Source organism: Rhopalosiphum maidis, chromosome 1 (assembly GCF_003676215.2).
Source record: "Rhopalosiphum maidis isolate BTI-1 chromosome 1, ASM367621v3, whole genome shotgun sequence".
NCBI lineage: Eukaryota > Metazoa > Arthropoda > Insecta > Hemiptera > Aphididae > Rhopalosiphum > Rhopalosiphum maidis.
Genome location: NC_040877.1, coordinates 53,732,339 through 53,749,069, shown reverse-complemented (window position 1 = coordinate 53,749,069; position 16,731 = coordinate 53,732,339). Strand labels below are relative to the sequence as shown.

The window sequence follows — 16,731 nt, the reverse complement described above, 5'->3', positions numbered from 1 at the left end:
TTGTTTGTGATAAGATAATTATTTCGAAACTTTTGATAATATAAAACGATTTTGATGGGGAATGGGGAATGTATGGTAAAATTAATAAATTAAATTGCGTCCCAGACCAGAACTTTTTTAATCTTTAACGGTCACATTAGTAGAAAAAAAATAGTCATTTGACGTTTGGTATGTGTTTAAATGTTAATTGGGTCAATTTCAGGTCCTCAGAAAATTTTTTAACAGTCGTTGTCACAATGTCTTCATACGATTTGAGGTAAATTTTTAGACAGTTCGAACACATTAATCCAACATAACTGACTGAATCATTCAGTGAAATTAATAAAATTTTTCCAGGTTGAAGGATCTTGACCAAGTGTTAGAATCAGAAGTGATCGATCTTTCAAAACTTAGAGAATTCTGTTTTAATGGTAATTATTATTCAATGTTGCTAATTTTTAATTGTTCTAGTATTCTTATGCGTGGTATTATTTTTTATAGGTATCCCTGACGTTAAAGGTTACAGATCATTATGTTGGAGATTATTGCTCAATTACTTACCATGCGATAGAAATAAGTGGGATGAACAACTAGACCATCATAGAAAATTATACCAGCAGTGGTTGGGTAATTCAAATTTGAATTTTCCTAAGAAATAAATTTGAAAATATAGATCTGTTCATATTTTATAAATCGTTGAATCGATTAATTATTATTATTTGAAAGAAAAAGTCAAAACATATTTAAATTTTCTGTCTACAATTTTCACAAGATTTGGAATTAATCGAGTTTTTTAATAGCTTATTTTATGTCAAATATAAAAGTTGAACATAATAATTATTATGATATTATTATTATACACACATACTTTATGTATAAAGTCTAAAATATAATGTTAGTATCATATTTTTATTTATTTGTTTATTATTGCTAGAGTAGGTTTATCTCGTTAAACCATTTTAAATGTCTGTTAGATATTAAGGCTTGAATAAAAAAAACTTCCAATTACATATAACTGCACATGTATTAATTGTGATATATGAGTGGATTTATTGAAAATATTTGTAAGCATATTATTGTATTCAATAAAGTTAAGTAAAAATTAATAATTATTGTATTATAATATGTATAAAAAATTATAAATAATAAAACCAGGATTATTAGAATCATAAAAAAACAAATATTTTAATTGTAAGATTATGTGCAGATCTTAAGAAGAACATATAAATTAAAAGAAGTGTATATTAAGGAGTTTTAAATTTTTTTTTTTATAAAACAAAAATTTCAAAATTTTTTTATTTTCTAGATGAAATTTTAGTCACTCCTGGATCATTTGACAATGAAGAATGTGATCATCCATTAAGTGAGGATCCTAACAGCAAGTGGAACACTTTTTTTAAAGACAATCAAGCTCTTACTCAAATAGATAAAGATGTCAGGTAATTATCATAATTCATAGGTTTAGTCCATAGAATGTGAAGGAATAATTTATAATTATTTTCTAAATTTTAGGCGATTACATCCTGAATTATCTTTCTTCCAACAAGCAACTGATTATCCATTATCCAATGTTGTATACAGTTGTGGTACTAAAAGATTGAACAGAAGAGTGGGTATGCATTTTCTAAATAGTGCAAATGTTGTACGCAAAGGTCTTGGTATTGTTAAAATATCCCCAAAAGCCGAACAAACTAGTACTTCTGAATTCAAACCACTGGAAGAAGGATCTGAAGCGCATTGGGAGGTGGTGGAAAGGATATTGTTTGTTTATTGCAAATTAAATCCTGGACAGGGTTATGTACAAGGCATGAATGAAATAATTGGTCCAATTTATTATTGTTTTGCTACTGATCCAATTATTAAAATGAAAGGTATAAATATTAAAAATATATTTTTTTTACATTATTTGCATTCAAAATAAAACATATTAAGAAATATAATTCTTTTTTTTTATAAATGTTACTAGATTTTCAAATAATGAGTTCTTTAAAAGTGTTTAATGAGTTCTTTGAAAGTGTTCAATGAGTTTAGAAATTGTCATTATACACTAATTCAAACTGATTAATGAAAATATAATATAATTAAAGAAATTATTAAATATTTTGCATTATAAGTATACAAAAGCAGTGTTATCTGTTATTAATTCACGTAGGTATGAAAATATGCATATAATAATTAAGAGTTTCTAAACTTATTGAATACCTGGTATATAAAATTTGTTACTATGCATAGTATAATAATTGCATTCAAATTCACAAAATATATTTAAAATATTGATGTTCTATTAATCAACTATATTGAACACATCAATTGTTTATTGTTTAGTTAGGTTGTATTGTGTTATTAACGTATAAAAAATTATGCTGTGCTTTATAACATAATAAATAAATATATAAATTCTAGGCATATGTAAATTATGTATGAAAAAATTTATCAAAAATAGCTATTTTATTTTACATTTATAATCATTTTTAGAGCATGCTGAGGCTGACTGTTTTTTTGTCTTTACTAATCTTATGTCTGAAATTCGTGATTTTTTCATAAAGACATTAGATGAAACAGACACTGGAATTGTGAACATGATGCGTAAAGTCACAGACAGGTTGAAAGAAAATGACCCAGTTGTTCAAAGTTATTTAGTCAAAAATGAAATTTATCCACAGTACTATAGTTTTAGGTAAGTTGTTTTTGAATCTAAGTTTAAAAAAGTACAGAACAATAAAGCTAAGGATAAAAAGTAAACTGATTTATTTTTGTACTAAAACAATATTATACATTATATTATTATGATATTTTAAAATTTAAGATCACTATTTAATTCAACCTACAAAAATATATAAAATAATAATAATTCATAAAAATACATTAGGTATTTAAAAAGTTAATATAATATAAATTAAAATAATCATATAATGTAAGCAATAGCTGTCAATTATTCATTAACTCTGTTGCATTAAGCCATCACTATATATTTTATTTTATTTTTCTTGCATGTTTTTATAAGCTTTTCTTTTCTTTTTTTTTTTTTGGATTTTGTCTATTAGAAATTGAGCTAATTTTGTTTTATTAGAATACAATTTTAATCTCATTTTTTAGTTAGTGTCTAAACAGAGGTGTGATTGTGATCTACTAATTTTGAAACTTGGTTCCACCATACAGTTTAGTTGTTGGTTCTATGTCCATTATTAAAGGTGGTTGATGGACAATCTGTGTTTATGATGATTTGAGTAGTGATAAAAAAAGTTGAATGTAGGACGCATGCTACAAGATTTTCTGTATCATTTATTTGGTGGCTTTTTTATTTTAATATAGTTAATTTATGTCATAATAATATTTATTTAATTAATTTTACTGTTTGACTTTTATGTACATACATTTTTAGGTGGTTGACTCTGTTATTATCTCAAGAATTTTCATTGCCAGAAGTCCTAAGGATATGGGATTCATTATTTTCTGATTCACAGCGATTTTCATTTCTCATCGATATATGCTGTGCAATGATAGTGTATGTTTTGTTTGGGTATTATAATAATATTTAATAATTTAGTATTAACACATATTTTAGAGGAGAATAGGTAAAGTGATTAAAGCTTGTATGATAGTGTACAATATTAGATTATTCTTTTATTTTAATTTTTTCACTCATACTATAATAAATAGTTGAAAAGTTGCTGAAAGCAGTTTAGTTTTTAAGTATATTTGCTAATTAGTTTAGTTTTATATGAACTATCATTCCCCTGTATTATAAATTATTATTTTAATTCATATCTAATCTAAAAGTAAATAAAAATATGAAAACAATTAAATTATATTTTTAGTTTAAATTTATTTCATTAATTACAATATTAAGATTAATAATGAATTATTTAAACAAAACAAAGCTTACTTATAATGAAATTGCTTAAGACTAACTCATTTTTTTGTCATAAAGAGATTAAAATGTACGGGATAATTGTTATTTTCCATTGTATGGTGATTAGAGGTCCATTATAATGAGGACATTCTATTATATTAATACTTTGAATTAATAATATTAATATTTCTACATTTTTTTTATAGTTTAATCAGAGATCAAATACTGGCTGGAGACTTTTCGACAATTGTCAAACTTTTACAAGTAAATTACTTTATTTTCTTTATTTAGTAATAATTGTTCTTTAGTATATTTAGTTTTTATAGTTTTTCATATTGATTTTTATAATTTTCACAGAATTATCCCAATGTTGAAACGAGTGTTATATTGAATAAAGCTGTAGAATTGAGTATTAAAAATAGGGAGTAAGTAAAAATTTAAATAATTTATTATTATTTTTAATGTCGAGTTTTGAGGTAAAACTAAATAATACTGCTTAGTGCTTTGAAAAAATATAAAGCAGCATATGAAATGATAGGTTTCAGTTATTCTTTTTACTTTGTAACATTGGAACATTTGTTATATTTTATTATAACATTTTATAATAAGAATTTGTTTAAACATAACATTATAATGAAACTTAGAGAAAAAAAAATTAATTATAGAGAATTGAAAAATATATTGTTAACAAATTTATATGAGCGTTAAGACATTTAATTCTCTGTATGAGTCAATATATCTTCTGCAATAGCATGTAAGATTTGTTTTGTAAAAACTACATATTTTATGATTTACTACTATATTACATTCATGTTAATGTAATCAACTTAGTGTCATGGTTTTCAGCGAGGAATCGAGTGGAATATGAAGATGATTAGATACCAGCCACCAGGTGTTTCAACCTTTAGCTCTCTGAGAAATGATCAAACATTGTTTTGTGATTTATTTTTCAATTTTCTCAATAATAATTAACAAGCTAAATTATATTTATTTATTTTACATTAAGCGTCATTTATACTATATATTATAAGGTATCTACTACTTGTTAATGTTATTATTCTATTTTTACCACTATATGTCTGTATCTACATATAACGTCTATATTATTTTATTTTATAAGTGTTATGAAAATCATTGTTTTTCAATAGTTTTTAAAAATAATTGTACTTTTGTTCCATGTGTTATTACCAGAGTTGCATTAAATTATTCCATATTTCCATTAGTTATTTCCATATTCCTATATTGTTTTTAAATATACAAGGATATGTTGTTTTAATGATTCTATAATAATATAATATGTATTGGTCATTTTTGATTGTTTATGATGTATTGATTTAATTTCAATGTCTATAGTTTCAGATTTTGATGTGCTTTAATGTAAAAGTGTATGGGTTTGCGGGGGGCGGGCAATTGTTTTGTTTTTTATAATTTTCAGAACCAATATACATTATTTGTTTAGGGGCTTGACTATCTCAAATGCTTCTTTAATCCCCCTCTACTTTATGATGGCGCGATATTTTTAACAAATAAAATAATTTTTTATCAAAAAAATAATAGAATATCTATAGGCTATAATGTATGCAATTTTTAAAATAGATATTTAGTAGTATTTTTTTTTCAAATAATCACTAAAATCTAAACCAACTTTAGCCACAACCTGCATGAGGGGCTTTTTCTGTAAACTAAATACTTATATCATATTGTGGTTATCAGATAAAACATTCTACTCAAAATTATACTCTTTTTAGTTCTTTTTATAAGTGAAGTTAGTCGTTCTTATATAATTACCACATATATTAATGTAATAATAATATCAAGAGCCAAATTATCTAATCTGTACTTTTATACCACAAAAGAAATAAAGATAGCTAACATCCGATAAACATATCAAATTACGAAATATGAAATTATATCGTTGTTAAAGTTGTTTACAATTGTCCCTCTACTGGAATTTTGGAAGTATATTTCTATATTAAAATACCCAAATATTAAAAACTGTGCGGTAAAATTGATATCAATTTTCGGAACGACGTATTCATATGAATCGCTTTGTTTAACAATGAAAATAATTAAGTCGAAATATCGTTCAAATTTGACTGATGATCATCGAACAGAATTATTATGAACTATAATGTTCTTACATTAATTCAACCAGATCTTAAGAAGCTTACTAAAAAAGTGCACGAAAAAAATACTACGCAAACAAATTTAGCTTAATGTTAAATTTTTTTATCTAATCTATCATCCATGGCAATAATCAACCATCGACAGTTGTAATAATTTCAACGGAGAAAAAAAGTAGACGTACAAATTGTTAGACAAATCGTACTTTAATATACGAGTAGGTATATAACATTTTACACGCATATGCCGTTCTGTTCAGCTTATTTTTATGAAATATCTTAATGTCTTCAATTCGAAACGAGATAAAGAAGGATGAAGAAAACTATTCTTTCGTTGGCGATGTGGTTACTGCACGTTTGAACATTAAATATGACACAATTAAGTTTTACCAAAAAATCGATGTTTACGTGAGTTTGATTTTCTATACTTTTGGAGCTTTATACTTTTTTAGACATAAAATAAATACATACTAATTAGTAATTATTGCACCGTGGACACTGCTACCCGCCACGCCGGGTGACGTATATATAATTCCCGAACGCGCGATACATAAAATACGTGAGACCGCAAATACATAATCGTCATATTCCCAGACCCATTTTGTAGAACAATAATTTATATTTATATATTAATTGTATAAATAGCGTTTTACATTTTTAATCAGCCGAGTACCCGACTAGTATAAGTTCTCGTAAGATTTTTTATCCCTAACAAATATAAAAAGTTTTCCGAAAAGTCACTTTAATGTTCTATAATAGTTTGAATTTTGAATTTTTATGACATTGGATATTCATTTTACATTTCTATAATAACTATTAATTATCCTCGACCGATTTTTGTTTTTTGTAGTAATTTTAAAACAAATTACTGTATAGTTATTTGAAAACTTGACCAATTATTAATGTTTGCATTTTTTATACAATATATTATAATTTTCAAAATATTTTGATTATACACCTATAGGATATAATATACACAGCATAATTGCATATATAAATACATATATTAAATATGTTAGTATCGCAAACTATCTGAGCATATAAATTAGAACCTATCGATTAATTTTAAAATCAGTGAAAAATAGTATGATTACCTATATGTATTTTTTCTAAACGGGACGGTACCAAAACGGGAATGGTCTAGTCACTTGTGTACCTATATAACGAGGCGAATGTGAATAACTGTATTTAGAAATTAATTTTATTGATTTTGTAAGTTGTTAGTATACGTAGGTCATAATCTATTAACTATCTGGTATGTAATATTAATTTAATGATTAAACTTTTCAACATTTTTGAAATTATTAATCATTTAATTCAGCCAAACCGTAAACTAATAGAAAAAAATAAAAATAAAGACTTCAAATAAGTTAACTGTCTGCTGTATAGTAGGTGACTACATGTAGAATAGGTTAAGTATGCCACTATAAAAAATTTGTTTAATTTGAATTCAATATATAATTATTATTGTGTACAATGTAAAATTATGCTGATCGAAGTTGGTTTTATTTTTTGGTGAGAAAATTTATTAAACAACTATTGAAACAATAACATTTTAATTTAGCTATATAAAATTTCGGATGTACAATTATTATAATTTTACGTACTACTATGCAATTTATTAGATATCAAAAGTTTCGTATGTCAGATAGCTGAAATAGAAAAATTAATTCTATAATATCACAAAGAGTTTTATAAAATAACATATGATCTATCATATTAATATTTACTATCCGTGGCAAACTACAATCGTCGTCATTCGTAGAAGACTAAGTCTAGTCAATAGTTTTGTTGAACAGTCGTTAAACAACAGCCTTTAGTGCATGACATGCTCTTATTTTTATAGAGTATTTTAATAATTCCATTCTGAAGCGCAAAGAAGACGAATGAAGAAATAAACTAGCTGTTTTTTTGGCGATGGTGCACGTTTGAACTATAAATGTAATACAGCTCGATTTCGCCGAACAGTATCTAAGAATAAATACGTAAGTTTATTTTCCCATAATTTTGGAATATTAAATTTATCATTTATATTTAAAATAAATATTTATTGACGTGTATAAGCTGCTATTTGGATGATAAACTTATATTTTATTTCCGATGCAATGGTCAGCAACCACTGGGCTATTGTATACGGCCCGCTTTAAATTCTTAAACGAGGAATTTTTTTTATTTTAAAGTTTTAGACAATATTTTTTTGCATAATAAATAATTTAAGAATATAAAATTTTATTTTTTTCTGATCCGCAAACAGTTTTTAATTTGTGAATGTGGCCCGAGTGTCCAAAAAGATTACCGACCACTGGTCCAATGTATAAAATAGCCAAGAATAAAATTAAGTCGTCAAGTATACCTTGGATCCTGGACGTAGCAATTAATGTATATTTATTTGACAATTAAATAGTTTTTTATTGTCACAAATTCTTGTAGCAAATAATATTTGCTACAAGAATTATATTAGATCATATTATGATCTATTTAGTACTTTGGGTGGTTAAGAGTAAAATAAAATAAAAATTTAGAATCTTGTCATAATATTGAAAAAAAAAACAAATGGAATTATTACGCGCTATATAATACTTGTATAATATCGACAAAATTAATTTATTAATTTAGTTTTAACTCAAAAATGCTAATTATATAATGTAGAAATAAACCTATTATCTACATTATGATTTCTCTATAGGTAAATTATATAATTTTAAAATCATTTTCACTATTTAAAATAATTAAATTTTTTTTTTTATTAAGCAGAAAAAAAATATAGATAGGAAAATATAATTTAAAATGGAATACAGAGTCCTTCATCAATCGTTCACTAATTTACTGTAATCAAAAATGTATAGTCACGGTATATTTATAAACGTTTAAAATTAAAATTTTGATTAAATTTGGCTAAATCTATAAGAAGATGTTCAAATTATTTTTTAAGTTAGATATTCATATAAATATTTTCGTTTTATATCTAAAATTTAAAAATATTATATAGGAATTCTCATTAGTTTTTTTTTAACCTAAAACAAAAATAATAAGTTTACTGGAAATTCACATTATTTTTTATGACTGTTTGAAGTTCAGTATTATACCTATAACTTATTGAATATTAATTATACACCCTAAAAAAAAATATTTTTTCTTAAACAATTTTTATATTTTGTTATAGTCCAAAAACGAATAATCTTAGATACGTAAAGCTGTAATCAAATTCTTATGAGAGTATTTCTGACACTTAGTATCTTTTCAAAATATTTTGAAATGATGTATATTTATGATATTATATTTTTTGTTATTATTTAAAACATTATTTGTAGGGACATACAAGTTTTATGTATATTATATGTTATACTATACGCAAATAATATTTATAATATTTATACAATATTATAATAATAATTATGATAAATGCAATGTTTTCGGAAAAATATAGCCTGTCAAACTTAACGCACAAAAAAAAATTACTTAGCAATATCAATCAACATATAATATTATAAGTCATAATACATCAAAATTATACTTATTAATGAAGGTTGATTGACCGTTTCTTTCAAATTCAAATTTAACACTCTAATTACAGTAATATACTTAATCACTAATGTATAAAGCAGCTGTAATCACTTCCTTACCTTTAATTTAATATAATTTTTGATTATTTTGTAAAATGGTACTGAAAATTGAATCCCCCAAAGCACTGACTAAGTACTATTTGTTACATGAAACCACAATAAAAGAAATGTATGATTTTGTTTTTATTATGATAGGTGTTTTCAGACACAAAATCTACAAATAGAGGCAATTGAATCTAATGTAATAATATGTACCTAAGGTAAAGTTAAAACACTGCGTGATTAGAATCGAAATAATGCAGAAATAATAACTTAGAAACATAACGCTTTAATCATAATTCTTTTTTTTTAAATGTTTAATAATATAACTATTTTTATTTAGTTTAATATTTTCATAGATTAAATTAAATAATTTGTAACCATCTACATTAGAATAAAATATTAGTACTTTGCAATATCTATAAAGACTTGGTCTAGTTTATATGTTTCAATTTTACGTATGCCAATCAGCTAAAATAGAAAAATAGATCGTATAATATCACAAAGAGTTCTATAAAAAAAAAAACCATAGATTTATTTTCATTTTATAATAATATAATATTTGTCATCCGTGGCGAACGACAATTGACGACATTCGTCGGAGATGATTAACAATTCTATAATAGTCTTAATGAACAGTCGTTAAACAACAGTCTTCAGTACATGAAATGTACTCTCATTTTAATTTCGTGCAGTTTATTTACGTAGAATACCTTTATACTCCCATTTAGAATCACGATGAAGATCGATATGAAGAAAACTTGGAGTTTCTTCGGCGGCGGTGCACCACTCCGTATACAATGTAGATTGGTACAACTCGGTTTCCCGGGAAAAGTCGGCGCTTACGTAAGTTTTTTTTATTATTCTTTTTTGGGATTAAAATTACTTTTTAAACTTAAAATAAAATATATTAATTTATGTGAACAATACGCTAGTTGGACGATGTAGTTGATGTAGACGCATATTTTATTCTCTAGGGTCCAATGAAAAAATAGTACACAATGCCTGCTTATTTTACTCATTAGTTATAGTTGACAAAAAATGTGCGAGATAACAACGATGTATTCGTATTATTCGCGGTTATATTATATTAGAATAGAGTATTATAAGCATCTATTAATATGTGCTGTGCCCTCATTTACCGATTATTCTCTGTAAAAATGTACACGGTCGTGTCCGTATGAGTATACGTTGTATATTTATTTCGAGCATTGATAAAAGTTTTACCATTTTCATTCAAATATATATTTAAATACATAATTTAAATCATTCGTATTGTTAAATTTTATTCTTTTTTAATTATATAAAACTATAATCATTAAAAATCCTTATAAAAAAATAGTTAAAATACATCGAAATCATTATTATTTTGTACTTTAGGGAGGTCAAACACAAAATGTATTTTTAAAAACGATTGATAAACATAAATAGACATTTAAGGAAAAACTATATTTTTGATACTGATTAAAAAATGAATAACCATAGAAACTTGAAATTATCAATAAATGATTATATTAGCATTTTAATATTTTATAAATAATATAATTTTTCAAATATTTAAACTGTTTTTAAATATTTATTGGCAAAAGACAGTTTCAATTTATATTTGGTATTTTTTTCTCTTAATAAATGTCAATAAAAAGCATGTATATTTAATTTGAGAAAATGCTTGTAAATGTAATACACGGTTCCTGATAAAAAGTCAATTCTCAGTTAAAAATATAAATAATCTTTTAAACAATTTTTACTTTTTGTTGTAATTCAATAATGAATAATAATTGTAAATACTTAATAATGTTACCAAAGATTATATAATCATTTTCTATACATGGTATTATTTTCTAAACACTTTAATTAGTTTTTAGCTATTTATATGCATACAATTTTTACGACGATTTTTTTTTCTGTAAGTATCAATAAAAAAATATTCACTGAGTCAAAATCTCAAAAATTTAAAACAAGGCCCTCTATAAGATTTTATGGTTTATTTAAAATTATTATAAAACGAAATTATGTATTTAAACAATAAATATCGATACTTAAACACCCTAATTTATCGATGTTAATTATTTGGTTAAAATTTTAACATATTGTTCGCGAGGACTTAAGACTTTAATGTATAATATATTGTTATAGATTATACTATACTCAATGTAATTATAGTTTTAATATATTATAAATTATAATGATATTACTTTTATTTATATTATGATCCTATTTTTACAATATTCACAAAAACATGTTAAATTAAATTTTAATTTTATAAGTAAAAATGTAAATGGCAAAAAATACATATTATCACAATAAATAAATACTAATAACATAATAAACGCAATATTTTCGAAAACATATGAACTTACTGTAAAATTATAATAAACGATTTTAATAGCTATATAAAAAAATATATATTATCAAATATACATAATGCTAAATGCCGACAGACAGTCTTCACTCAGAATCGTTTTTCGTATAAAATTTTATATTATATTATTGAATTAAAATTCATTATTTAGCACACCTATATAAAATAACTGTTATCCAATTGGCACTAAATTCATAGAGCGCTACCAACTTGCCAACCTTTTTTATGTTAAAGAATTTACAAATTAGATTAAAGCCTCAAAGTGTATAGGGTTTTAATTGTTTTAAATTAAATTAGATTGCAGTCACAAGTTTATATAAAATATATAATTTTTTTTTTAAATTATCTGTTGTACGTAAGTTAGTAAAAAAAGTGGCGATTGAGTTGTACAGTATAGATACATGACAAATTTTCTCAATTTTTTTATTTCAAATAGTATATTTATAAAATAAATTAAATTCTATAAGTTTGTATAATGTACATTTTTTTTCTTTCATTGGTGGAATCATTATAAGTAATAATTTTTTGAGTAATCGCAATAGACTGTATTCTTCAACTTCTAATTCTACTTATATAATTATTAATTTATTTTTTATTTTAATATGTATTTTTTTCTGTATTGAGTTTTCATCCTTATATATCTATAGTTCCTTTTTTTGTTTGATACCGTAAAAATTTGTTCATCAGTAATTCTAATATTTTTTATTAAATATTTTTTGCTCATTTATAAAACTGGATAAAACATTCTTATATAGGTACTATATATTTAAACTTTAGCCCAATATCTAGGATATTTTTTAATAATTATTCATTATTGAAATTATATGGTTTTACCTTTTACAATTAATTAAAACTGCAGACCACACCTATTCTGTAACATATTACACATTTAAAAAATAATTGCATACGCATTTATATTTTTAATTTCATAGTATGTTTGTTGTGGACATTGTCTTTCCTAAACTTTTCATTTAAATATGTAATTTCAAAATTTGAACTATGATGTCTGTAGAAAAAATTAGCGATTATTAGATTTTTGTAGGTTATGAATGTTTCTATAATATGAATTATTGAGGAATATTGTATTCAATTATCAAATATTAGGTATTAAAATTAAAAATTTAATACATTGCGATATAAGAAATTATTTTTAAAACTTGTCAACATTTTTGAGTTTTAAAAAAATATAATAATACCTGAGTTTTCTATTATAGTCAATTTTTTTTTAATAAATTTGTTTGCAGGAAACACATTCTTCCTTATTATTTGTTAATATGTTCAAAATAATTTAGTTAATAGGTTTGATAGTAATTCTTTCTCCTACTAATTATTATGATTAATGATATATTACCGTAAAAGTGTTATTCTATTAATATATATATATGCATATTTTTAAAATTTTTATTTTTCTGAATGTTTAATCTTAAAAATACATGCTATAATTGGGATAAATGCCCGTAAATATTTAAATAAATAAAGATTACAAAATCATTCAATAGGTAATTTAATAGTTATACTCTATTATTAAGTTAATACATTAGAATAGACTGAAGTACATTTTGTTAAAACATTGTTTATATTTAATTTCAATTTGTATAATATATATTAATCAAACAGGTTATACCTAATCTAGGGTGACCAGTTTTACAAAAAAAAAAAAAACGGGACAAACAATTTTTAGTTTAAATACTCTAAAAAAACATACACATTTTTTAAAAATATTTTTTATATTTTATATTAACAATTTACAATTAAAATATTTTTAACTACCTTGCTTAATATTTTAATAAAAAACTTGTTTACTTTTATTGAGTTGATGTTGATTGCTCATCATGTCCTTTATTATCTATTGTGCTGTTATTGTACTTTTGCGATGAACTGATTGCGTTTAATAGTTTTGGTTGTGTTAGCAAAAAATCATAAAAATCATTACACGAATAATTTTTGAAATGATTTTTCAGAATTATAATTGAGTTGATGGTAGGAACGATAAAGCGATTATTTTCATCTGTCCATAACATATTAGTGATAGAAAATACTCTTTCAATTGCAGCATTTGTTCCAGGCATTGCTAGAGAATATTCTACAATAAACCAAAAATTATTTATCGATATATTTTTACTATTTAAAATTTTATAGATAGCACACCATCTTTCTTCAACACAAACATTGTTATTCTGCCATTCTTCTAAATTTTCATTTATAACATTATTTACATGATTATATTCATCAAAAAGAATATCTTCATCCACATTCCAACCGGTTTGTTTTTTATTATTTTGCAAAATAAATTTTAAACTTTTTTGAATATCATTCCATGTTGGACAATTTATCAGTTGAGTCCAACGAAATATTTTTAGTTCTTCAAATGTATTTCCCCACTTTTCAATGTACATAATAAATGTGTCATAAAACTGGTTATATAGTTTGCTCTATAAATTGTTTTTTTGTGTATTTATTTTTTGTCTCTAGTTCTAAAAGCATCGAGTTTACACTAGAAGTTAAAAAGTTTTGTGTTTTTCTATTTTTTATTTTTCCACATAGTATTTCTAATTCTTCTGATACTTCACATGCAGATATGTTGTCCCCTTCTATTCTTTTTATAGTGTCACAAACGACTTTTAATTGACTTTGTATAAAATGAAACCATATTATTGCAACGGGGTCACTAAAAAATGATTTTAAAATGGTTGGACATTTATCCTGAGTGTCAAAGTACAATTTTAAAGCTGTATACATTTCAATAATTCTGGAGACTGCTGGTTGTAAAGATAACCATCTTGTCTTTACACTTCCAAGTACGTTTTGTATTGTGTATTTGTAAAATCACAAAATTCTTTTAATGTTTCCACTCTCATAGTATAAATATAAAAGTATTGAAATATTTTGTTAACGATACATTCGATATCAATAGGTAAGATATCTGTACTAGTTTGCATAGCGTTGTGCAGAATATGAGCTGCACAACCAATTCCACAAATGTTAGTTTTTAAATTATTGTTTAAAATCGTAAAAACATTTTTTGTTCCCCTCCTTGCGGCACCTCCAAAATTGGTATTACAGTTGTCACCGGTAAATGCAATGATTTTGTGAGCTAATTTATGTTTTGTTAAAATTTCCATAATATAAGACGACAGTATATCTGAAGTTTCTCCTTTCAAATTTGTGAATTCTAACACTTTAATTTGTACCCCGGTTTTAGGATTGAAATACCGAATAAGAATGGGGACAATTTTCAAATTTTTATGATTTGAAGTGTCAATCATAACTGTCGCAAAATTAACAGCTTTCAGTTCGTCTATTATTTAATCCATTGCAAAAGGAGCCAACACATTCAGAATAATTGATTCACACTTAGTACGTGCACAAGAAAACTTTTTTTCATGTAACTTTTTTATTAAAGTAGTAGTACAATCCATTGATCTAAAAGAATGGTTATGTACTATAGTGTGAAATGCAAACATTCCCTCTTCTGCTGCAATTTTTAAACCTTCACTAGTTAAGCCAGCTGGTCCTTGTTTTATAAAATATGATGTTACCTTGTCACTTTTTGAAGCACTAGATAAGGCCGTCGTATGTTTTTTCTTTTCCATATGCTGTTTGATATCTGAGCGTCCTCCATGTTCAATTGAAAATACTGCCTTGCACACCGTACAAAACACTTTTCCAATTTCATCACATTTTTTTAGGAAAGTAAATTCAGACTGTAAAGATACAGTGAACGTGCATCTCCTCTTTGGCATTTAAAAAAAAAAAATAATGCACCAACTCACAAAATTGAAATAAAAATACGATAGGTAGGTAGTGGCTATAATAAACACAATCGCTTTACTGTCCGTACGTTACTATTCGACATATTTTGTTGTTCGACTTTTAGATTAAACAAATTAATATAATAATATCTAAATATATCATCGATTATAAATAGTATTATATTTTATTTTAGTTCGTAATGCATATGCTATTATACGACGTGTATCATGCTTATTTTATTATTATTGTTTATTTGTATTGTTCCTCGGCATCGGCACTCGACGTTCGTTCCACGGAAATTTTAGTCTGTTATTTATAACTTTGGTTTCAAGTTTAAATATAAACTGTTTTATACTTGGTTCATCAATTTATTTTATTCTTTTACAAAAAAAACATAAATTATAATTTAATTATTTGGAAATAAAGGGATTAAAACGGGACAATCTTCTAAAAACGGGATAAAAGGCGTCCCGTTCAAAGTTTTTTGGGACAACGGGACACGATAATTAAAAAGGGGACAATCCCGTTTTAAACGGGACGTATGGTCACCCTAACCTAATCATATCGTATACACAAACAACTTTAAATATTACCCTATTTTTATGAGAGTATTTCTTATGTATGCTATTAATTTAAAAATATTTTGAAATTATATATATATATAAACAATGTTCTTTATTTTTTATAATTACACATTTTTAAAATGTTCAATTATTTTTTCGTTAGTATTCATGTAAATATTTGCTTTTAAATCTAAAATTTTAAAATGTTTTATAGGAATTTAAACAAAAATATTATTATTCTCCTTTAGATCACAATAAAAATTGATATGAAAAAAATTTGCAGTTTCTTCAGCGGCGATGCACCACTACGTAACGCAATTTAGCGGGAATAGTCGACGACTACGTAAGTTTTTTTTTTGTTATTTATTTATATAAACAATCTGCTACCCGGACGCTGTATCCGTGGAGTACTTTGAATATAGATGACTATCCGTAAAAATCCATAAAATTCCTTATAACTCCAAAATAAGCCATTAAAATCGTTAAAAATCCTAAG

At 24.5% G+C, this 16,731-nt stretch overlaps 1 protein-coding gene across 4 annotated transcripts; it reads left to right on the top strand.

Annotated features, from left to right (window-relative positions):
* Window positions 1–52: 52 nt before the first annotated feature.
* On the top strand, window positions 53–5,046 carry LOC113548099 (TBC1 domain family member 13). Of its 4 annotated transcripts, none has more exons than XM_026948774.1 (10): window positions 53–256; window positions 337–410; window positions 481–606; window positions 1,286–1,418; window positions 1,492–1,850; window positions 2,455–2,656; window positions 3,362–3,499; window positions 4,039–4,096; window positions 4,190–4,257; window positions 4,664–5,046. In XM_026948774.1, exons 1-10 carry the CDS (start codon window positions 171–173, stop codon window positions 4,698–4,700), a joined length of 1,281 nt encoding a protein of 426 aa, XP_026804575.1. In that variant the 5' UTR covers window positions 53–170; the 3' UTR covers window positions 4,701–5,046. The 4 variants fall into 4 exon arrangements, with proteins under 4 accessions (XP_026804575.1, XP_026804577.1, XP_026804576.1 ...); XM_026948776.1 differs by having other exon boundaries at window positions 4,679–5,045; XM_026948775.1 differs by having other exon boundaries at window positions 3,362–3,484; window positions 4,664–5,043.
* The last annotated feature ends 11,685 nt before the right edge of the window (window positions 5,047–16,731 follow it).